The following is a 24,627-nucleotide window of genomic DNA, read 5'->3' on the forward strand; positions in this document are numbered from 1 at the left end:
ACTGAAATAACAACAACAAAAGAACCAGTTAACCAAACAGGAACACAAGCCACATGGCTATGATTGTGTGTTGTTTATACGTTTTGTAACTCGCTAAATATTTTCACTAATTTAGTAACCAAGATGGGCTCTAGAAACCCCACTGCACACCCTGGCAGCTTCACAACAGCCCATCCTACCCTAAACAGCCCTGACGTAACACCAGCAATGGTTGTTCAAACACTAAGACATGCATTAAAGAAATCCAAATGTAATTGGATGCACCTCTTTTCCACTGTTTGCCTAACAGAACTGATCTTTCTGTGCCATATATAATAAATAAAGACACAAAAACCATGAGCGTGTCCTGCCCAGCAACCCTTTCCCAGAAGAACACCTCAGATCCACTAAATCAAACGTCCGGAGAGAATCACAAAGGAGCAGCGGGACCCATTGAGACAGAGACACAGATCTACTCTATTTACAAAGACTGTTTGAAAACACAAATAAGAGCAGGACGGCCTGACTTCATAACCCTCTTCTAATGAGAGGAAATTTGGAGGTTCTCATGTAACGCCTCTGTCTTTGGCTCCGCCCCCTCAGAGGCCAGGAAGCACAGAGGGTATAAAAGATCTGAGAGCGGCTCCACTCGGGCTTCAGACCTGCATCACCTGCACCAATCTCTCACTGCGTTTCAGTCCTATTGCAATGCTGTCCCGGTGAGTACAAGTCTCTCCTTTACTTTCATTCATCTGGCCTGCTTTAATCTTCTTGTGGTGCAATGTTTTACATTAATAAAACATGCATATGCTATATGAAGGAATCACAAGGAAATATTCAAACATGATGGATAATAACTGATATTGATGAAGGCTAACTCTGGAAAAAGTTAACCACTTTACATTTGTGCAATGTCTGTATCTAAATGAAAGTTTACCAGCTATTCGATGTGTGAAAAAAAGTTCAGAATAAATGAAAAGGACTGATTTTATCTATGATTTGAAATGACAGATTTTTACCAAGATGTTTAATTGTGTGATAAAAAATGATGGCGTTACCCAACAGGAAACAGGAAATATTTGTGCATCAAGGATGGTCGTCATTTCTTATAATCAACTTTTTTTTTTCTTGCTATAAATATTTATAAAAAATGTTGAATTATTTACTAATTTGTTATTAATTGTCCTTACAATAATTATATATATATTTTATAATATATTAGTTTAAATGACAAATCAATAAGTAATAAACATTCCATAAAATTTACATATACATATATATATATATATATATATATATATATAATATATATATATATATATAATTTTCAATATTTTTATATCATTATAAATTTAGAGATTTTTGTGTCTTTTTTTGTGAATTTTCTTTTTTTTTTGTCTCGTTATAGGACGCTGGTTGCTCCGTTGATCTTTGCATTAGTGGGTGTCTCTATTTCTGCACCAATAAAGGGTAAGGAAACTTACTCTGTATATCTGACTTCATTACATTTCACACATATAGCTTACATAAATACCAGATCACCCCGGATCCCTAAATTATCATCAGTGAAATGCACCAGCTCTCCTTTCTAAGTAACACGAAGCATTTAGTGGCTCACTATAATGAGACTGTAATCAGAGCCCTTCACCGAACACAAAAGAGTTCTGTTCACCTGTGCTGGGCCTCTATAGGAGATATAGGACTCTTACAGCTCAGTGCACTCACACCACTAACTGACTGTCTTGTCTTTTGTTTTGATACAGATGGAACGGATAATGATGGTAAGAATGTGTCTTTTATACACATTAATATTAATAATGCAAATTATTACTTTTTAACTTAAGTATTGCCTCTGAATGCATGAGCTGTGTAAGAAGAATGAACTGCATTGCACGACTACAATTTCAAGAAAGTCATTATAGACAGAAAAATCCCTTTTTAATCTCTTAAACAGAAATGGGATGAAACTAGACTTACATTTCCTTAGAAAAAGGCCCCAGAATTCTCATATGTTTCTCCTTGAGAGTTTCAGAAGAGATTTCAGCAATGCCAGCAATTAAACATCAGAGATCTCAATATGAAGTCATTTCTCAACAGATTCTTTCAAATGATTGCTTTGCACATTGATTTTATAGCTCTATAAGCTCCATACATTCTCTGGGTATGCAGATTAGTTATAAAGAGGACAAAAAGTATCTGGTTCTCAATGAATATTATCTGGTTTATGTGACTGATTGTGTTTTGTTCTGACTTCATGTTATAATCTCAGAGGCGGCTGCTGCCCTAAGGATACTCAGTGGTAAGGTGCAATGAATTTGAGCTATATTTCTGCATAAATTAATTCACCATAGAAGGGTTTCCCGTTCATTTAAAAAACATGTTTTTCTCTCTTTTTTCAGCTCCTCCAACTTCTCTCCCTGGAAATGGAGACTCAGGTTGGTCTGGTTGATACAGGTCACATCTCACTGTAAAATGAGTTATTTAAACCGAGGAAAAAACTAATATAAGATAGACGTGAACTTGAATTTTAACATTAAGATCCAGACAAACAGCAGTGTTAATTAATGTAAAGCAAAAAAAAAAAAAGAAACATTATATATTCATTAAAAGAAATAAAGCAGATATAAAAAAAATACTTTTTTTTTTCAATGAAAAAAAAACCTTATATATTGGAAATAATAGAATAAAGTGCTAAAATGACTAAAACTGCAATAAAATCAAAGATAAACAAACAAAAAATATTTATAAGTAAAATAAAATGGATATGAACTTAATCTGAATGTCAAAATTTAGACAGATAATGTTGTCAGTGTTAATAAAAACTAATAAATATTATAATTAAATATTATTAAAAACTATGACAACTTTTTCATTAATTATAATAAAGATGAAAGAATATAAAATAACAGATATTAGATAAAAAAACTAAAAATATTTTAATTAGACATTACCTTGGACACTAACTGAAATAGAATTTGAACTAGTGAAATTACTAAAACTGAAATAAATATAAGTATTAAAAACACTAATAAAATTATAAAGGTGCATGAAAAGTGACTAAAAAGTATTAACTTAATTAAAACCTAAATGAAAACTTTAATTAGAAATGTTGCTATATTTTTAAAGTTTTACTTTAAAGTTCAAAACAAAATGGCTAAAACTAAAATTAAAGTAACTTTGGAAATTTTTCTTTTAAACAGGAACTACAGAAGATTCAGCAGAGAAACAAGGAGGTAAGAAACACTTTCTAGATCCTCCAAAGGCAGTCTGAGCTGAATCCAGAACAGATAACGAACACAAAGTGACGTTATCACACTGTGCTAATAATTCTCTTTGATTTCAGTTCCCAGTGACTCATCTGACACCACTGAAAAACCAGGTCAGTTGGCATCAAGAGTCTAGATATTCAGGACATAAAAGAAAGAAACCATGACCTGACCGCTGAAGCACAGCTTTGTGCCAACAGAAAGCACTGACTTCAAGATTACATATGAATGAGTGTGATGATAACACAGCGATTAATGTTTAACTGCTGTGTGTTCAGCATCAGTGAACTAGAAGAACTGGCGTTAGATTACAAATCAGGAGACAGTGAGTCAACAGGGAAAAAGATGAGTGGAAACAGGCTTCTGTTTAATCGTAATGATTAAACACAACTATTTCAAGTTACTGCTTAAAATTAAGTTAATTTACATTTAAAAGCTTGGTCACTCTGCTTTTTTAAGAATAAACTAAATTTGATAAATTCTTCATAAAATAAGACTTAATACCTCAAGTCATTTTATTCCAAGCATGAATGTTGAGGAATGTGTAAATATTTGTTCTGAAAACAGGGCAAAAATAATGAGTTAGAATATCTTTTTTTTTTTTTTTTGCAGTGTCACAATGCATCTTTCATCAATAAAGTCATGGCAACAAGACAGAAAGCACCAAATATTTATGATCCACATTATAAATTAATGATAATCAGTTAATTTATAAAAAGGATTATGATCTTTGGTCTTTGTTGATATTGTAAACTAAGTGTACCAATACCATTAAAGTTTTGTGTTTAGTTATTATATGTAGCAACTTTTTATCTCAAAATTTTTACTTTTTTCACAAAAAAGAGTTTATGGGCCCTATTTTAACGATCTGAAACGCAAGTGTCAAAGCGCGAAGCGCAAGTAACTTTGTGGGCGGGTCTCGGCGCTGTTGCTAATTTCCCGGCGGGATAAATGGCTCTTGCGCCCGGCGCAAATCTAAAATGGGTTGGTCTGAAGTAGCTTCATTATTCATAGGTGTGGTTTGGGCGTAACGTGAAATAAACCAATCAGAGCGTCATCCAACATTCCCTTTAAAAGCAGGTGCGCAAGTTCCATTATGGATTGCTATTATTATGGCGTATTTACCAGGCGCACGCCAGGAGCGGTTCACAGCCGAGGAGACTGATGTTCTTGTAAGAGCAGTGAAAGACAGAGAAGTTGTGTTGTATGGGGATGGGAGAAACCCACCCAAAATAGCGTCGGTTAAACAGGCGTGGGAGGAAATAGCCACAATTGTTTCATCGATTTTTTTTTCCTGGTTCTTGACGGACAAACCAATTTGTCAGATGTCCTTATACATATATGACCTCAAACAGGTCTGATCCTTAATTACTACAATTAGCCTGAATAATTTGTAAGCTAGATTTATGCCTATTTTTTCACATCTTCGTGGCACACCACAATGATTTCCGTCATCTCATGTGTTAATATTTTTTTTAAGTGTAACAATTTATGATTTGCAAAAATAACTGTTGCATCTGTGTAGATTACATGAACAAAGTGTATGCGCGTTGTGCACGCTATACATTATGGTCAAGCATGCGCCCTTAAAATAGCAGAATGAACAACGCGCAACGCGCCACTGACTTTAGACTAGGGGCCCTATCTTGCACCCAGCGCAATTGACTTTGTACACCGACGCATGTGTCATTCCTATTTTGCACCCGCGCAAAGCGCGCTTTTCCCTCCACAGAAGCACGTCGCTAAACTAGTGAATGAACTTGCGCTCCCTGGGCGGTTCAGCGCAAAAAAGGAGGCGTGTTCCGGCGCAAACAATCCCTGGTGCTATTTTGATGTTCCATTAAACAATTGCGCCACTGACCAGAAAAAACCTAGTCTAAAGTCAGTGGCGCGTTGCGCGTTGTTCATTCTGCTATTTTAAGGGCGCATGCTTGACCATAATGTATAGCGTGCACAACGCGCATACACTTTGTTCATGTAATCTACACAGATGCAACAGTTATTTTTGCAAATCATAAATTGTTACACTTAAAAAAATATTAACACATGAGATGACGGAAATCATTGTGGTGTGCCACGAAGATGTGAAAAAAATAGGCATAAATCTAGCTTACAAATTATTCAGGCTAATTGTAGTAATTAAGGATCAGACCTGTTTGAGGTCATATATGTATAAGGACATCTGACAAATTGGTTTGTCCGTCAAGAACCAGGAAAAAAAAATCGATGAAACAATTGTGGCTATTTCCTCCCACGCCTGTTTAACCGACGCTATTTTGGGTGGGTTTCTCCCATCCCCATACAACACAACTTCTCTGTCTTTCACTGCTCTTACAAGAACATCAGTCTCCTCGGCTGTGAACCGCTCCTGGCGTGCGCCTGGTAAATACGCCATAATAATAGCAATCCATAATGGAACTTGCGCACCTGCTTTTAAAGGGAATGTTGGATGACGCTCTGATTGGTTTATTTCACGTTACGCCCAAACCACACCTATGAATAATGAAGCTACTTCAGACCAACCCATTTTAGATTTGCGCCGGGCGCAAGAGCCATTTATCCCGCCGGGAAATTAGCAACAGCGCCGAGACCCGCCCACAAAGTTACTTGCGCTTCGCGCTTTGACACTTGCGTTTCAGATCGTTAAAATAGGGCCCTAGGTTTTTTCTGGTCAGTGGCGCAATTGTTTAATGGAACATCAAAATAGCACCAGGGATTGTTTGCGCCGGAACACGCCTCCTTTTTTGCGCTGAACCGCCCAGGGAGCGCAAGTTCATTCACTAGTTTAGCGACGTGCTTCTGTGGAGGGAAAAGCGCGCTTTGCGCGGGTGCAAAATAGGAATGACACATGCGTCGGTGTACAAAGTCAATTGCGCTGGGTGCAAGATAGGGCCCTGTATCTCCCAATTCTAACTTTTTTTTCAGAATTTTGTTTATTTCATGCAATTGCAAGTTTACGTCTTGCAATTCTGACATTAAGAATTTTATAATTAAAAGTAAAAAGAATAAAGAATAAGTAAGGTAACTGCAATTTTTTATTTCTTTTATTGTGACTTCTTGCAATTACAAGTTTACATTTCGCAATTGACAACTCTGTTCTCAGGCTTGTGTTTTTTAACATTAAAATAAATACAATTCAAACATGAATTAAAAATAAGGTAATTGCAACTTTTTAATTCACAATGAAGTCTTTTCTTTTAGCATTGCAAGTTTATCTGATATAAACTGAAATCAGCGAGGAAAAAAGTCATAATAGTGAATACATTAGCATACATTTTAAGGAATGAAACTCATTTTATGATGACACCAATGACATAGACATGAAGAAATGAACGCTTCACTTGCATGATTTTCTTTACTACAAATGTTCTTTCTTTTTAAAGAGGTTGATGGTGCTCCTGACACATCCGACACAAACAGTAAGACTCATCTCATGGCCTTCACTTTTGTTTGAGATATTTTGTGTGAAGTATTGCCCAAACTAACAGCTCAACCCATTTCAGGTGACAAAACACTGGATGAAGCCACCAGCGGCCCAGATTCGATAGGTACAACCTGTGCATCAGTTTCCTTAACACAAAACAACAATGCAACGAGTTGTTTCGTACAATTGTGAAAATGCATCCATCAATTATTTTAAAAAAGGCCTTAAACATGTTACTCTCCATGTGTGATTTCCCTATAAAAACAAATATACTGACATGTATTTTTTGTAAAGACTATCTGATTAAAATAATAAAAACTATAAAAGACATGCATCCCATTCAAATATATAATTTCCTAAAAATAGTGGGAGTCAACTGCAAAAACATATATTTGTTGTGCACTTATATTTTTGATTTAAATTTCTTTATCAGACACAACAGATACTGATAGTGACACTGAAAAGGACACAGACACTAATAAAGAAACAGACACATTGCAGCAGAAGACAGGCGACTCAGGTGGGTGAAGGCCAAATATCTTTTTTCATAAGATACAGAATGCACATGTGTGCAAAATATTCTCAGTGAAGGACGTTCCTTTATCTACTGCAGATGAGAACAATGAGAAACCTTCAGCAGAGGACAGCAAAGGTATGAGAGATCACAAACATGTCAAATCAGATTGCCTCATTAAGTCAATTTAAATATGTCATATAATATTTCAGATGCAGATGATGTTGATACACATTCAAAAGAAGAGGAATCCACAGGTAAACAAACACACTTACTGAAAAAAGACACATTTCTGTGTAAATAGTAAAAAGATTTTGTCATTATTTACCAATGGTCTAAAAGTTAACTAAAATTACCAATTTTATTGTTTTTAGTTTCTAAAATTATATTTTTTAAATGTTCTGAAATAAATTTGAAATAATATAAAATCTTGCAAAATATAAATAAATATTAGATGAAAATTGAAAATAAACATAAAACTGAAAAAAGCACATCACAAAGTAGGATAAAAAATCAAAATTGACTGTTCCAAACCTGTTTGAGATTATCTCTTTGTACAAAGAAAAATGTAAAAAGTACTCCATTTGTGTGCTATGGAAAAATAATATCATAAAGGTTTGAAACAACAAAAAAACTGAGTAAATAAAGGTAGAAAAATAATTTCTGGGTCAACACGTTCAATTAAAAAAAACAAGCACTTCTAAATTGAAACTCCCTCGTATATTATTTGTATGTGTGTGTGTGTGTGTGTGTGTGCGTGCGTGAGCGTGTGTGTGTGTGTGTGTGTGTGTGATACATTATGATGTACTGTCTCACTATTAAACCTCTGCTTCACAGACACGGATGAAAAGGCAGACACTGATTCAGATGGCTCAGGTAGAGATTTCTCATGCTTCAAAAGCAGAACAGGTTCCTGTAGCAACATCCTAGTTGATTACTGAACAACAGTCATAACAACCAATCAGATTTGAGGGTTAATGTTTGGCTTGAGCGTGGGCCTTTAATCATTCTTATCAAGCCAGCGTTCCCCTCTGGTGGTAGTTAATGGTTAGGGAGAGGAGCAGGAACTCTGTTAACATTGTGGAACAGAAACATTGTTACAGCAACACGTCCTTCTTGGCACAGTCCTTTCTCACTGCAAAATGATATATTCTTCTGAAACAATGCTGGCATATGAATGTTTTTTTCAGATGGGGATTCTGCTAGTGTGGAAAAGAAAGATTCTGATGATGCACCTGATGATGCAAATAAATCCTCTAAAGGTATTTAAAATCACTGCAGAAAATCAAACGGTGCCAAATCAGTGTTGATTTTGCATTATTCATATACTTTTATAGTATTTAGTCATATGTTGAATTAGTTTTTATTTGTAGATTTTCAGCTTTTTTTATCAGAATTTTAGTAATTGTTATGGTTTTTAGAATTTATAATATACACACACACACACACACACACAAACACATATATATATATATAAATATACATGTGTATATATATATATATATATATATATATATATATATATATATATATATATATATATATATATATATATATATATATATATATATATTTTTTTTTTTTTTTTTAATTTTTAATTCTAGTATTTTTACCTTAAACTTTTCTTAAAAAAAATAAAAAATAATAATTATATATATAATTGTTATGGTTTTTAGAATTTATAATATACACACACACACATATATATATAAATATACATTTATATATATATATATATATATTTTTTTTTTATTTTATTATTTTTTTTTTTTATAGTATTTTACCTTAAACTTTTCTTAAACAAAATAAAAAATAATAATTATATATATATATATATATATATATATATATATATATATATATATATATATATATATATATATAAAAATATACATATTTTCTTTGAAATAATGATCCTGTCTGATTTAGCCTGTAGTTAGAGGTTAGTTTCGTTACTAATAACACTTGTGGTTTTGCTCTGATGAAGAAGACACAGATGATTCCTCTGACAAGGATTCTTCAGACACAGATGAGCAGCAAGAATCTGATGGTGAGCCGAAAATTCAGTCTCATTTTTGCTTTTAAAAAAAACATATCGCTTAGTCTTTTTTTGTCATTCTTTTATTAGTATTTATTTTGCTTGTAATTATAATGATTTATGTTAGTTAATGATATATAATAATGAAAGATTCAGCAGATTCTGACAAAGACAAAACAGATGGCAACTTAGATGAAAAGAGTGGCGAGAAAGAGGAGAAAGATACCAGCGATGACTCCAGTAAAGACTCAGAAGACGAGGGTCGAGAAACCTCTGAGACGCCAGACAAAAGCGACACAGTCAGCGACTCAGACAGTGATGAGGGGAAAGTTTCAGACGACTCCAAAGAACAGGATTCAGAATCGAAAGACACCGACAGCACGGAGAAGAAAGAGAAAGACCAGGACACCAGCAGCGATCAAGACACAGCAGATTCCCCCGATGCAGCAGACGCCAAGGACAGCGCTGAGGACAAAGACAAGGACAGCAGCGACCCGAAAGACACTGAAGACGATGGAGACAGTGAGAAGGATTCCAAAGAGAAGGAGGACACCAATGAGACGGACAGCGATAGCGATGAGGGAAAAGATATAGAGGACGAATCCAAACCTGACCAACAGGACAAGGAAGACACCACCTCAAAAGAAGAAGCCACAGCCAGTCAGTCTGACGAAAGTCCCCTGGAGGAAAAGACAGAAGACAAGCAGGAAGACAAACCTGAGTCTGACAGCTCCAGTCTGGACTCAAAATCAGACTCGGACACTGACAGCAAAGATAAAGAGCAGGACAAAGAGAAGAACAGCACAGAGTCCACAGACACTGAAAGCTCTGACAGCGACACAGACAGCTCAGAAACAGGAGGGGAAGGTGAACATTCAAGCCTTCCCATTTTACATTAATCAAACCACAATATCTATCGACTGACTAATGCTTTTATGCCTCCAGAAACTGACGAAGACAATGACTCCAGCGTGGAAAAGGAGAAACAAGGTATTTACTGATGAATATGGAAGACCACTTATAGCTCAGAGTAAAAAAAAATATACCAGAAAATTGTGAGAAGGTTTAAAATAAGAATAAAGTCTTATTGTGCAGTATACAGATATATATGGTATAGGGAACACATATTCAGCATTAACTAATATTTATCCCTGTACAAACACCAAAATTGCTGTTTATTAATAGTTAATAAGGTAGTTGTTAAGTTTAGGTATGGGGAAGGATTAAGGGACCTAAAATATGGCCATGCAGAATAATGTATTAATAAGTGCTTTATAAATATTAATCAACAGCCAAAATGCTAGTAATATGCATGCTAATAAGCAACTAGTTAATAGTTGGTCATTAAAATAAAGTGTTACTGTCCTAATTACAAGACATGAAGTCATAAATGAAGATATAAAGTCACTGTGAATTAGAAAAAATAAATAAATACAGGGGGCTTCGGTAGATATAAATTCACCGGCAGTCTGCACTGTTATATAAAAAAGCTGGGAATTTCTAATATATGATTGTCTAAACCTACAGAGTCTCCTGATGGTGCATCAGTAGAGACAAATGAATCTGACTCCAGCGGTAAGACAAACCACATCATTTATATATATATTCACATATTGCCGTATAAAGTCATATTGTGAGATATAAAGTCAAAGTTTCAGATATAAAGTCCCAATTGTGAGATATAGTGTCGCTAAATTGATGCAGTATTTTTCTTTATCTTCTTCTAGACGACCATGACAATCACTCAACAGATGTTACAACATCAAACGGTAAATATGAGCTCAGTTATTTAAGAAAGAAGACTTTGTCATGTAAAAAAACATTAAATGCATCTTCTTTCAATTTCTTTCCCTCTCTAGAGGAACACACTGATGAAAACACTGATGCAGACAGCCATGACGCAGCAGACGGTACATTCATGGCACTTCATCTCGAGTTAACATCAGCTTTACTACTGCTTTTCAACACACCCTAAGTGTTTTATTTTTGGGACACAACTCACACCATTTGTGCTAAAGACATGAATGATTGTAAAAGTAGTTTGTTACCTGTTACTCTCTGATTGGAAATTGTGAATTGTAAGCTGCCACAATTCTTTCACATGCTTCTTTCTATCTAGATGACGACACTGATGCCCATGATGATGAAGTCAGGGTTGATGACGGCACAGGTATGTCACTCACTCATTTGCCTCCTCACATCATATTGGTCTCAGATTTTTCTTCCAGAATTCCTTATGAGACACAAACGGAACAGATACAGTGATACAGTAAGAGTGTAGATCTGGCACTAGCAATGCGTGTCTGCCAAGTACAGACATGTACATCATTTTGTTTCAAATACATTTTATTTGATTTCATACTTAAAAAAAAAAAACAATGATAACACTTGTCACATCCTATTTTTTTATAATTGTTTTTTTTTTTTTTTACAGAAGCTGCTTCTAAAACCCCTGATGAACCAGATCATCTTGATGACACAACACAAGGTAATGAATGATTGTGCTTAAAATACTTACTTTTCAGGAAATGGGAGGTCAGAGGAGAACTTTATACCTTCTAATATCTGTTCCTCCCTTCTTCAGGATCAGATGATGGCAGCAAAACCCCTATGTCAAGCTCCTAGCGGCCAGGACTCTACAAAAACACTGTAACAGGTATCACATAATCACATATTAGAAGCTTTACATAGGCCTTGATTTATGTTTATAAAGACAACACATTTCACATTTCTATTCTTACAGTTGTCATAAAAGTGTCTGTCTCTTTCCCTGTTGTCTCTGATTACTTCATTTTCTGTTTTCTTGAGTGACACTATGAAAATTATGCATACTTAAACTTTATTTTTATTTTTTGTATATTAATATATAGAAGGTGCACAGTGTCATTCACTTTAGTCAAACACTAAACACCATCATGTTAACACACATGAAACTGGAATAATACAATAAACATTAATTTAACACAATTTTATGCAAGATAAAACTCTAATGTACACAACTGATAAGACAAAACTAAGAAGAAACAGTTATTTCAATGAAAAAAAAACATAAAATATGAAGTTTCATGCAGGGAATTATTGGAGTGACAATTTACAGTTATTGTACAATTACTTTTTTTTCACTTAAAAAAATCTATAACTTTTTTACTGTAAAATTACATGAAATGTAATTACAGTTATTCACCGTATATAGTATGGAAACTTACTGATAGCCAATTAACAGGTTTTTTACTGTTGTATTTTACAGTCTTTTACTGTTAAAATCACAATAATCTTTTACAGTGACCTATTTCTGTCTTAAAATGAGCAAAGTCTTTTTCAATGCCTCTTTATATTTGTGGATAAAGAAATTTAGATGCGAGTCATTTATACACGTCAAACATTGTGCTTCATTATATTGCAAACTGGCTTAGTTCTGTGTTCCAAAATAAGGTGAATGACATACCCAGCACAGACATTTGAAGTCCCGTGTATCGCCCTCTGGAGTCTCGCGGTGTTACTGCCCCAATTACAACAACCTTCATGACGTCACTGATGTCCTAGCATAAAGTAGCCTATATTTAAAATTTGACTCAAGCATGTATAGTGCATTGGAAGTCCACCTATGATGCCTTAAAATGCCGTCTAGGTAGGCAGCACACTTGGTTTTGGAACAGAGCTACTGTTCAACAAAGAACACAACAAAAGACAAAAAAAAAAAAAAAACTCTTAAGACATAATAATTGATATAACTGAATAATTGATATATTCACTATATGATTTTTGTGTCTCACTGCAGATTTTTCCTGGAGAAACGTAAAAAGAACCACCCGAGACAGTCAAGATAACCAGAGTTTCACATCCCATTAAAACACATTGACATGTTCCTCTCGTCCTTTCTCTCTCTCTCTCTCTCTCTCTCTCTCTCTCTCTCTCATATGGTGAAGGTTCCTTTCTAAGGGTTCTGGGATGCAGATTAAATTATTTGGCTGTTTGCTGTACATTCCATTTGTTAACTTTGTCCTAATTCTAGAACTTTTGTATCGTTTGATATATTAATTTTAATAGATGGAAATGCATGATGAACAGTGAGCTTCTTGAATTGTGTATCTCATGCACTTGTCTGTTTGCGTAGGGCCTAAATATATTTTGTTTTCGAGTGACACATTGAACTTAGAGAGTAGAACTAACAGAAGGATTTCTGAGAAAGCTACACGATTCGGGTCTGGAGAAAATGTTGATCCATTAAACCTGCGACAGTTCCATTGGTTTGTCCACCTGGTGTCCCCATCCTTGACACTGAAAGACTGCAGCTGCTGCGAGGAGAACCTTCCCTCTTGCTCTCAGATAAACGCCGGCCTGAAATGTCACAGAATTAGATATTTTCTGCCCACCCGATGATTTGAGACTGTACAGACAATTTTTGATAGAATCTCTGATGTCTATGTCTCTGTGGAGGAATACTAATAAACTAGCAATGTAAGAGCACAGATTGCTCTGAAAACTGTCAAAAAAATAATTTTGTATAGATTTACAAGAAGTCATTTTAATATGTACACAGGGAGCAAATCTAATAAAGACTGGGTTGTCAGAAAATTAAATGACCATGGAGTATTTTATTTATTTATTTTTATTTGTGTGTGTGTAAACTAAACTGCATCTAATTCTGGCTTTTTTTAATTCAATTACAACAATGTTCAACAACATAGTCACGAGATGATAATAATAAAAACAAAAAATAAAATAAAATAAGAGAACAAATAATTAAAATAAATAAAACTCAATCCCCTAAGGCCTAAGCACTCCAAATATACAAATTAACACAAAAAAACCTTAATATTTTAGATATTTGTATCTTTATCTTAGTAATACATATTATTTTTATTTAATTTATTTTCAAAAATACTTTTCAAATACTTCTGTGTCAGTTTATTGTGCTGTTTAGTCCAGCTCTTTTCGGTTTATTTCTACTAAAAATAAACATAATTATAATTTTTTTTAATCATTAGCGAAAAAGAATGATTTATTAATTCATACAGATGGACCAGAACGACTTCATTGTAAAATATGAATGCGTTTCATCTGGCTAACTGGATAAATTTGTTTGAACTACCTTTAATATTTAGGTTTAGGTCACTAGGTTTTGTCTAGTTTGTATACATAAAGAATAAGTCTATATTATATTAATAAAGTTGCTCTCCTAGTATGTAAAATATACATTAAAATCTATATGTAAGTCTACATACAAGGCAGAAAGTGTGAACTATATATATATATATATATATATATATATATATATATATATATATATATATATATATAAAATGATATAAATATAGTTTGTATAAAGTTTATATATGTAAAGAGAAAAAATAAGATTATATTATAATATATTTTTTATTTATTGATTGATTTTGGATTTGATTAATAATAAATGTTTTATAAACTCAAATAAATAAACAAATAAATGTGTGTATGCACGTATGTATAATATAAAATAATGTGTGGTTTTATTTGTAGGCCTATATGTGTATACATTTCGTATTATCAAGCAATTCAGATAACTAAACAAGTAGGCCTAGTTTAGGCGGCTGCACACAGTTAAACATTATCAGATGCCCTTATGAATGGATCCTATTTCAGCGATTTTAGTCAGAGAAAGAAATCTTATCTACGCTCTTATGTCTTAACTTAAAAAAAATTTAACAACAGACTTCCTTGACCCTTACCCAGTGAAAGAGTTAAGTTTCCACGTGTGTCTCCACAGGGTCTTTGGAGCACAACACAATCTCGCATTACTCCTCGGTGGTCTAAACCTGGCCCTGGGGTGAACAAACGAGAGGATGAGGAGGAAGAGGAAGGTGTACCGTGGACAAAAGCCACTAAACAGCTCCGAACAAAGCGCTCGCGGTCCGCCTGTCCAAGCGTGACTTACAGGTCTCTGTGTGCAAATGTTCCCGTCACCCCAAACTTACGGGAGGCCGATGAAACCAAAAGCTGGGTTTCAGATTGGAGACGGCAAGTGAAGCTTGACCCTCACAGTGCATTAGCTTCCCCCGCGGCCCACTTTCCCAACAGGCCGGAAGGGCGCGAGAAGAAATACGAAATATTATACTTTAATTTAAAGCGTAAGAGGGTTTAAACAACAACTCAATCTAGAGGCTGATATCTGTGAGAAAAGACCTACCTTTCACTGACAAACAGCGACACACTCAGGTTTACACGTAATTTAAGACGCAAACGAATTACTGTTTGTTTAATATCCAAAACTAACAACGAGATAAAACCCCATTCAAATTTTAAAACGACACATTCATAAGAGTGTCTGTTATCTGAAAACTCATTTATCAGCATCCACTGAGTGCCAATAAAGATTTCAACACTGTGTTTGGCTTTAGTGTGCGATAAGTTCTGTCCACACTTGCTTTTCTTTATTCAATTAATTCCTCTGTCAGTCATTCAAATAGTTTAGAGTTCTCAAAAGTTCTTAAAGGAACAGTTCACCAAAATTCTGTTATTGTTTATGGAACATGAAGATTTTTAAGTTGTTCCTTTGTAAACAACTGTTTGAGATTTTCCTTCCATAACATGTCTTCTTTCAGACTGGAGAAAGAAACCATCCAAAATACACATTTAAGTGTTTATTATACTTTTTCTGTGTCGGTATAGGTTTCAATTAATTCACATCTTTCAAGAGTGTTTTAAAAACAACAAAAAAAGTTTTTCTCTCTCTCTCTCTTGCATTGAGCCAGAAATCGGAAGGTTTGCCGTTTGTTTGTTCATATGGCATTTTGGCTGTGGACATTATTTTCTGATTTATGGAGTGATTAAAAAAAAAAAAAAGATATCCAAAAGTGTATCCAAAAAACGTTTAATTCAACAAAATGGAGAATTTAAATCTGGATTTTATACAATTTCGGTTCTGGAAATGTATGCATATTTTAATTAGATGATGCCTCATTTGATAATACGTACATAACATGTACGTAATGTGTAATACAACAATGTGTAATACAAAACAATAGTCTTAATACTGTAAGGCTTTCGCCTTAGAATTGTATGCAAGTACTGACAAATAGTAACATCAACTAGAAAAGTATATGAAATCATATAACTTTTTGCAAAGCAGTAATCATTCTGTGGTTGTTTAATATCGGTGGCGAACATTAATTTGAGACCGCAGGCAGGAAATGAGAACTAGTCTGACCCTCTGTTCAAGTTTAATGTCCACCTGTCCACACTGTTCCTCTGTCCTGCTATACGACATATTAGATTTGGCCCACGGTGATTAATTACGGAATGGTTCAGGGACCCAAAACTCCAGTGCCACATAGTAATTTCAGATGGATTGGGTTTCTAAACAGAATGGCTCCTTCAGGATGATCAGAGGTGGCTCGTGACCACTGAGACAAAAACTCCTAACAGAGCTCTGGATGAAGCTGAAATCTGAGAATAGAACAGGAATCTGTATGAGAAAACGTGCAGTGTGTGTGTGTGTGTGTGTGTGTGTGTGTGTGTGTGTGTGTGTGTGTGTGTCTGTGCTGGACCACAGTAGAGCTCACCTCTTACTTCCTACATGCTCTCCTGTGGGCCACTGTAGTCTCTGAGGATTTTTGTGTTTACTCATAGTTGTTACTGGTTTTTTTTGTTTGTTTGTTTGCTTGCTTGTTTGTTTTAATACTGAAATGTATTTTTTTAATATTTCATATTTTAAAACATGGAAAAAATTGCCAAAAATATGTATTTGTAAAATATTTCATATATTTGAAATATACTTAAAATATATTTTATTTTTCTGCTTATTCTACATGCGCACACCCACACCCACACACACACACACACACACACACACACAATATATTATAATTTAAAATCAAAATATAAAATAATAAAAATATAACGTTTTGACAATATAATAATATTAAAAAATATAGAATTAAAAAAAAAGTATTATACAATGTATATTTTATAATTAAACAATCATTTTTGTTTTGAAATATTATATAAATATAATATTAAATAAAATAATAAATAACAAAATGACCGTACATTGCCACAATATTTACATAATTTATTTAAAATAATTGTAAAATACATCAGTGTATATGACATGCATAACAATGACACAAATTTTCTTGCCTCTAAAGTATCTTTTGTCATTTTAACAGAATATATTGTCATTTTGGAAAAATCTATTTCTGCCATATAGGATACTACTGTGGTGGTCTGTCCTTTTCCATATGGTAAGCGCAGTCTCCGTGTACGGCAGCCGCCCGCTGTACCGCCTGACCCCACCGGCCGAGCTGAACAGATCCAGGCCTGCCACTTCTAATCTCGTCACCCAAGGTTGGATCCAAGAGCGCTACGGTTTCAAGCACCTAACAGAGAGCTTTTGTTTGAGATCAGGCAGGCCTGCAGGAATGAGGGAAGCCACAGGACAAGAAACTGGCCAGCAGAAATATGCCCACGTCTGCCAATAAGACCAGTTAATGTGTAATAATACAGCTTTTCAATATGTCTTGTCATTCCACACATCTACTATACTGTGATAGACACTGTACCAGCAGGTGGACATTACTACACTCCTCTAGTGCTCAAGTACATGCAAAGCATTTTTGTGAACCACTGATTTAAGATATCTTTTAACAGTACATGAGCCTAATATTTATCCATTAGCAGGAAAACAAAAGCTAACCATATAGTCACACCTTATATAAGCTAACATATTTTACATGTAGTGGATTCAGGGTTTAATAATAAAACACACAGCATCATTGTAACATAATAGTACATATCAATCAAAACACACACACACAGTTCACATTGCAACAAAGAAAGCTTGTTGAGCTCGAGAGCTCTTTATAGCTTTGCTATGACAAATGTCCAATTAGCTCATCATTCTGTGAGAGGTTTATCACAGAAATGCATTTCAAGGCCTGCTGGTGTTTGTTACGTTGTAAAATAGGCTTGATGGGAACTGGCACACGCTACAGGAATGCAATCTACTTGCGAGATTCAAGCTGTTCAGTTTCTTCTATGAGACAGAAGCATTAGCTTTTGCAACACATACAGATACCATAGCACTTGAATGGACCATGCTAATCCAATTTAAACAGGACATGTAATTCCTAATGTTGTTGGCTTTCTTTCCTGAAAGACCTGGCAACATTTATGGTCCTCATTTAATCAATATTAAAATGCATAAATAAATAAACAGGAAAAAAATAGTTTTTACTTACTTAATTTTTTCTTTTTTTTTTTGATACATTTTGTACATTTTTGTATACCTATTTTAGCTATAGTCATGGTTTGGGAATATTGTACTTAAAGGTCCTTTTAGATTATATTTTAATATAAATTTAAAAATCTAAAAATAGTAATATATATATATATATATATATATATATATATATATATATATATATATATATATATATATATATATATTTTTTTTTTTTTTTTTTTTTTTTTTTTTTTTTTTTACTAAATATATTAAAAAACTATCAAAACTTAAATTAAAAAATTCTTACATTATACACTATCATGAATAAAGAATAAATAAATATTAATATAAATCCATTTTTTTATTTTAATAAAAAATATTATATAAAATGTCCCAATATTTATACAAACTATATAAGGAAAATAATTAATTAATTAAAAGGAAAAGAAAGAAAAAACCCAAACCAGACTGTACAAACTGTAGCATTTTAGGGGCAATTTATGAATTTTAGCCTATTAATTCTGTTTTAGAAATTGAAATACATTTTGAAAATATGATTTATAAAGACAATCAAAACAAGTACTTAATAAACTGCACCATTATTTGTTTTTGATAAGAGTCACAAAATAAGCTTGAAAGCCAGGTCATCTTGACCAGCCAGGTCATCATGTTTCCAAGGGTGATAAATGAGAAAACCTGTAACTTCCTGCATGAGTTCCTCTGGCTCTGGTCTGGTGTGTGATGTTGTGCAGGCTGGCTGTGCCCTCCACTGGTTGAGCTGCCTTACTGATTCCACCGCCGCCTGCTGGGCCAAAGGGATGATGGGGCAAACCATGAATAAAGATGCTTTTCATCCCAATTTCTAGTATAACAGTGAATGTGTAGAAGATATTTATTGTCATTTGTGCATTCTGATGCTTGAAGACACTGCAGATCCGATCTGAATATAAATTATGAATCATAATTGTGTCAGTACTCACCTGTGGTTTGATTGGTGGGAGTCGTTTGAATGGCAGGGGCTGGGGTTAGAAGTCCTGCCCCTAACCAGTATGGGGGCTGGAAGGGTATAAAATGTATTTTGGTGGCCAGTCAAGCATAAGGAAGTCAAAAGCACGTTTGCTGGTCACTTTATGTCTGCTGCACAGTTTCCCACATAGACCTGTGCTAAAGATGCTGTCACGGTAAGTCAATGACGATTGATTTATAACAACCAATATCTGACATCAGGGGATCAACTTATAGCTAACTGATCAATAATTGATTAAGATATGTCAAGAAGGAGCAGTGATATTAAGGGTTTTACGTTTATGCATATAGCCAAAAGCAGCTTGCACTGAATTCAAAGTATAGGCATTCAATCTCGCATTCCTTGGGAATCAAACCCATGACTTTGGTGTTTCTTGTGTTTTTTAATAGATTTGATGCATATGACTTATATCTTGTTATAGTTTAAAGTCTGTGTTACTCTAATCATTTGATGCTGGGAATCTCGTTGAGGAATGTGATATCATGGCCAATAACCGAATACTTTAAAACATACAAACTCAAAGCGAAGTATTACTTTTATCCATTGCTTGAGTTTTTCAAAAGCCCAATCGATGAATTTACTTTGTATGAAAGCGATAACTACATGAAAAATAATATTAAAAGCATGCATTCCTGAAGAGAATTGTTGGGTTTAATGCACATTTTAAGCTGCTTTTGAGAAAATGCATGATAAATTGCTAATTTCTTGTCTAGTGGTAAGTGTGACATAATATTACAAAGCATCTTATTGTGTTTTCTGTGTCGAATTTGCTTCGCATGTGCTTATTCTGGACTCTTATCATGTCGCTTTCACAGAAATCTTGTAATTGCTTCAGTGGCTGTTGTGCTTCTGGCGTCCACCCTATCAACGGCTCCTGTTGAAGGTACGAGCTCTTTTCCCAGAGGGATTATTTAATGACACACTCTTATGTTCAACATAAGGCGCCCACGCGTCTTTACCCACTCATTAAACTGCTGGATTATGTCTCGGGACAGATAAGGAGCCTGAGGAAAATGACTTTGAGGCTGAAGAGGGTGAAGAAGAACTGTCTGAGGAGGAAGAGGGTAGGGGATGAAGTTCTTTTAGACGTTACCTCCTGATGAGAGCCGATCGTACCATATCAAGAAGCTCAGATTGTGGGCAGGTTGACATTAGATGTGATCCTGCAAAAGGACAATATGAGAAGTTAACACTATAATGTTCAGGTTAAACAGTTTTAAAGTAAATCTCTTTTAAACCTTTTTTAAAGTCCGTTTAGCTTCATAAACTCATTTTTTACCACTATAAATGCATTAATGTGAGTAAAAAAAAAAAAGCAAACAAAAGAGCATTTCACGTAAAACATATCAGTGGATCGTAAACTCTTTGGGCTCATATTATTCTGATAACAGTCAGCAGATCTGCGAGGGATTCGGGACAGAAAGAGGAGAAGGGCTAAACAAAGGAGCGGTTGTTATAAACTGTATCGATTTTCCCTTTTCTTTACAGATGATGATGACTCCAAAGGTCAGCATATGAAGGGTGGGTGACAAGTTCACAACTTACCACCATTGTGCAAAACCTCAGTCATCTTTAACAATCACATAATAAATCATAATTTACTTCAAAATTCAGTCTTTCTTCATGAGGCTGAGCTATTCAAAGCATTTGGGGTTCTGCCATAATCAGAAATTACACTTACAAAACGTACTGTGGTATTAGTTTTTGTATACTGTGTTTTTTGGGCATGGGGCCATTGGTAATAGTTCGTTTTTTTAAGCTTTTACATTATGATTTTAAAGTATGGTAACTATTAAGTATCATAGTATTTTTGGACATGACACCATGGTAAAACCATGTTTTTTGGACAATATATTATTTTAAGTACTTTGGAGTATCACATTAATACATAATATAATATAGAACTTCAATATACCATGGTATTGAAATTCATGTACCATAATATTTCATATTGATATAGTATTTTTAAAGTTCTTATACAAGAGTCCATGGATTTCAGTACTATAGTATATTTTTCAAAATAGCACAGTATCGCCATCTGATACAAGCATGGTACCACAGTACGTTTTTGTATGGTACTTATGATTTGCTAGCATTAAAAAAATTGGGGGTCTGTCTCTTATACTCACCAGAAATACAGTAAAAACTAGAAAAGGTATTACCATTTAAAAGTCACATGACTTCTTCATTACGCTGAAGAAACATTTCTAATTTGTATACATTTTGAAAACAATGCTTAATATTTTACTGTCACTTTTGATCAGTTTAATGCATAATTTCTGTCAAAAACAAAATTGAATGACCCCAAATTGTTCAGCAGAGTTAATCGATAAATTACGGTGTTAAAATCTAAAGACTGATGTTACTCTATATTTAACATGTAGCAGAGATAAACATTTAGTTCTAATGTGGTAGCGACATTTCAAAAACTAAACTAAAATCAGATCTAAAATGCACATAAAATACAATAAAATCAGCTTAAAATGTATATAAATGCTTTATACAAGATGCAAAACACTTAAGCACATGTAAAAAGAGTGTTAGTCCTTCCAGAAGCCACCTGACTGGAAGAGATTGATTGACCTGTGAGAAAAGATCTCTGGGAATCTTAAGAATATGGTTTTTGTTCCTCTCCCTTTTTTCCCAAAGGGGCCGGATCGCAGCAGGCCACCGCAGCACCCAAAGGCTCGGGTAAGGTGAAGCTAATCCTCTTTAGAGCTGGAGGCAGAGAACACTGAACCTCTCAGCACTGGAAAATAGTTCACTGGGTGCACCCTACTCAGTGAGCGAAGTCAATCAGTAATTAATCTGGTTAGGGATCAGGTATGTGGGGATTTTAGCCAAAGTGGCTGAACGGCATTGCTCGATTTATTAATAATTGTGGAAAGACAAAACATCAGGTGCACACATCCGTGTAAAACACAGGCCTGTAGCGCAGTGAGATTGCATGTTTGTTGGGCCAACGTTTCAGGACCTTGTTTAGACTGAAGGGCTATTTTTCTCTAAGGTATGACTCCTGGCAGCGCCGTTGCGGGCGAATCCCCAAACGGTAAGGAAAGTCTACTCGATAACGCAAAAACAAGTTCTGTACGGAGTGCATTAGCTTCTCATGGCCTCTGGTGAAAGGTGAATTTGTTGAAAGCTCAATGGCCACTTTTCAGGCCTTTCTGAAGTCCAATACATCTTTTGACAAAACCTTTGCTCTTGTTTCCCAGGTCAGAAACTTAATGGCGGCACTCAAACTGGCCAAGTCTGTAAGTGTGAACCTGATCTATCAGGGGCAAAACTTTCACACAAATCGTACTTTAGAAAAGCAACACTGACTGACCTTGGGCAGGAAATGCACTACAGAGCTACAGTATACGCACATGGCCATAGCCGAACATCAGAAGGGCAAATCTAGATATATCTGCTCTTTCATGGCCAATCAAGAACTAAACTGGTGTTTTTGTCATTACAGCATCAGGCAGCACATCAACAGCTTCAAACGGAGCAAATGGTGACCAGCATTTCAATCAGAACTTATTCAAACAGCCCTGCATCTAACTAAATAATATGTTCAAAATAAGCTAATCAATAAATGTTTTTTTTTTTTTTTTTTTTTAAATCTGTCAGTTTCTGTTGCTGCTTTTGTGTAATAAATGATCCACAGATCTGGGTCAATGTTTAACTCCAACCGTGAAATTAGACATAAAATGATGTCAAACATTTGAAAATTGCCTGAGAATGTAACAAATAGTTGTAACCTGGCTCAGAGAAAGACAGAAATCATATCTCTGTGGCAGCTGATAACGCAGTAATACTAAATTTCCCAACCTTATGGTTGTATAATGCAAAAATGCTACATAGTGCACATCATATTTTGTGATAAAGTGACATGCTAGGGCAAAATAGGCACTATCTTTGGAATCAGCAACCTAAAATTAGTAAGAAACAAGAGTTGGATTTCACTCAGAAAGTATGATGCAAGGTGGTGAGTAATTAATAAAATGTTGTTATTTAATTAAACTACTAACTGCATGCTATTGGATTACTGGAGCATTTTTAAGATTGACAGCAATGGTTCATCATCGTACGAAGAATTTTCTCTCAGTAAAGTTTCTGTGTGGGTTACAGGAAGTAACGGTAGAGACGGGTTCTCTCAGCCATCTGGCTCAAGTTCTCATGGTACTCTACCTGTTCATCTGCTGTAAATATGCTCTTCTTTTAACAAGTTTACTGCCTAATCACTGAAATTATTTCACCTACAGATGCAAGTTATGGTGTACAAGATGGGTCCAAATCAGAGATAGTTCATCCAGGTACCTGATCACTCAATCTGGAATAGAATAGAATAGAATAGAATAGAATAGAATAGAATAGAATAGAATAGAATAGAGACAGGTAAACATGTATATGGCATGGCCATAAACACTATATATGCTTAAAATACTAATAGATTTATTAATTAGTACATGCAATACTAAAATTAAATAAAAAAATTAATGTTATATTAAATAATAATATAACATAATATAATAATTTACATAAACAGCAAATCAAAAGTTTGAGGTCAGTATTTATTTGAAAAAAGTCTGTTGTGAATACCAACCAAGGCTGCATTTCATAAAAAAAAAAGAAAAAAAAAAAGAATTAAACATTTTCTATTTGAATATATTTTAAAATGTAATTCATTACTGTGATGCGAAGTTTTCAATGTCACATGATCTTTCAGAAACCATTCATTCTGCATTCATATCTTTGTGGAAAGAGTTACAGATTTTTTTCAGGATTTTTTTGATGAATAGAAAGTACAGCATTTAGTTGGAACAGAGATCATTTGTAACCTTACAAATGTCTTTACTGCTATTTGCATCCTTGCTGAATGAAAGTATTAATTTCTTAAATAATAATAATAAATTGTTAAAAAAAAGTAGTGCGTAAAATGAAGAATGCTAAAGAAAATTGTTCTCAGGTGTAGGAGCTGGAGGAGCAGCTGCTACTGGAGGTTCAGGATCTAAAGTCCCTGGTAATGACATTTAGAAACACGATTTAATTATTGTCCAAAATATGATACTAAATATAAAATAAATAAATAACCTTGAGGCTCTAGAGAAACCCAATTCAAGTTTAATGTGTTTCATCCACAGATGGGGGCGTCCATTCAGTGTCCATTCCTGTAGGTAAGAGTTGTTCTG

The 24,627-nt window shown here is 34.4% G+C and overlaps 2 protein-coding genes across 3 annotated transcripts; both read left to right on the forward strand.

Annotated features, from left to right (window-relative positions):
- Window positions 1-557: 557 nt before the first annotated feature.
- On the forward strand, window positions 558-13,801 carry LOC113062029 (protein starmaker-like). Of its 2 annotated transcripts, XM_026231525.1 has the most exons (24): window positions 558-698; window positions 1,388-1,449; window positions 1,743-1,760; window positions 2,249-2,278; window positions 2,379-2,414; window positions 3,180-3,212; window positions 3,323-3,358; window positions 6,629-6,664; window positions 6,749-6,793; window positions 7,103-7,189; window positions 7,283-7,321; window positions 7,396-7,440; window positions 8,021-8,059; window positions 8,374-8,445; window positions 9,171-9,233; window positions 9,372-10,088; window positions 10,167-10,211; window positions 10,749-10,796; window positions 10,949-10,990; window positions 11,081-11,131; window positions 11,341-11,391; window positions 11,656-11,709; window positions 11,806-11,877; window positions 13,000-13,801. In XM_026231525.1, the coding sequence occupies exons 1-23, from the start codon at window positions 688-690 to the stop codon at window positions 11,844-11,846; spliced, it is 1,701 nt and encodes a 566-aa protein (XP_026087310.1). In that variant the 5' UTR covers window positions 558-687; the 3' UTR covers window positions 11,847-11,877; window positions 13,000-13,801. The 2 variants fall into 2 exon arrangements, with proteins under 2 accessions (XP_026087310.1, XP_026087312.1); XM_026231527.1 differs by lacking the exon at window positions 8,021-8,059.
- Window positions 13,802-19,034: 5,233 nt separating this feature from the next.
- Window positions 19,035-24,472, forward strand: LOC113062028 (P17/29C-like protein DDB_G0287399). The gene is made up of 11 exons (XM_026231524.1): window positions 19,035-19,604; window positions 20,266-20,333; window positions 20,446-20,514; window positions 20,939-20,971; window positions 22,100-22,141; window positions 22,458-22,499; window positions 22,666-22,704; window positions 22,911-22,949; window positions 23,567-23,617; window positions 23,701-23,751; window positions 24,411-24,472. The coding sequence occupies exons 1-11, from the start codon at window positions 19,495-19,497 to the stop codon at window positions 24,470-24,472; spliced, it is 606 nt and encodes a 201-aa protein (XP_026087309.1). The 5' UTR covers window positions 19,035-19,494.
- The last annotated feature ends 155 nt before the right edge of the window (window positions 24,473-24,627 follow it).

This window comes from Carassius auratus, chromosome 44 (genome assembly GCF_003368295.1).
Source record: "Carassius auratus strain Wakin chromosome 44, ASM336829v1, whole genome shotgun sequence".
In the NCBI taxonomy this organism is placed as follows: domain Eukaryota; kingdom Metazoa; phylum Chordata; class Actinopteri; order Cypriniformes; family Cyprinidae; genus Carassius; species Carassius auratus.

Excerpts from the sequence above, each read along its gene's own strand:
- LOC113062029 (XM_026231525.1), top strand. Across the intron at positions 6,794-7,102 it reads CAGCGGCCCAGATTCGATAG|ACACAACAGATACTGATAGT; the intron begins GTACAACCTGTG and ends TTTCTTTATCAG. Across the intron at positions 10,212-10,748 it reads CGTGGAAAAGGAGAAACAAG|AGTCTCCTGATGGTGCATCA; the intron begins GTATTTACTGAT and ends CTAAACCTACAG.
- LOC113062028 (XM_026231524.1), top strand. The coding sequence starts at position 19,495 with ATGTATTTTGGTGGCCAGTCAAGCATAAGGAAGTCAAAAGCACGTTTG. Across the intron at positions 19,605-20,265 it reads GTGCTAAAGATGCTGTCACG|AAATCTTGTAATTGCTTCAG; the intron begins GTAAGTCAATGA and ends TCGCTTTCACAG. Across the intron at positions 23,618-23,700 it reads ATCTGGCTCAAGTTCTCATG|ATGCAAGTTATGGTGTACAA; the intron begins GTACTCTACCTG and ends TTTCACCTACAG.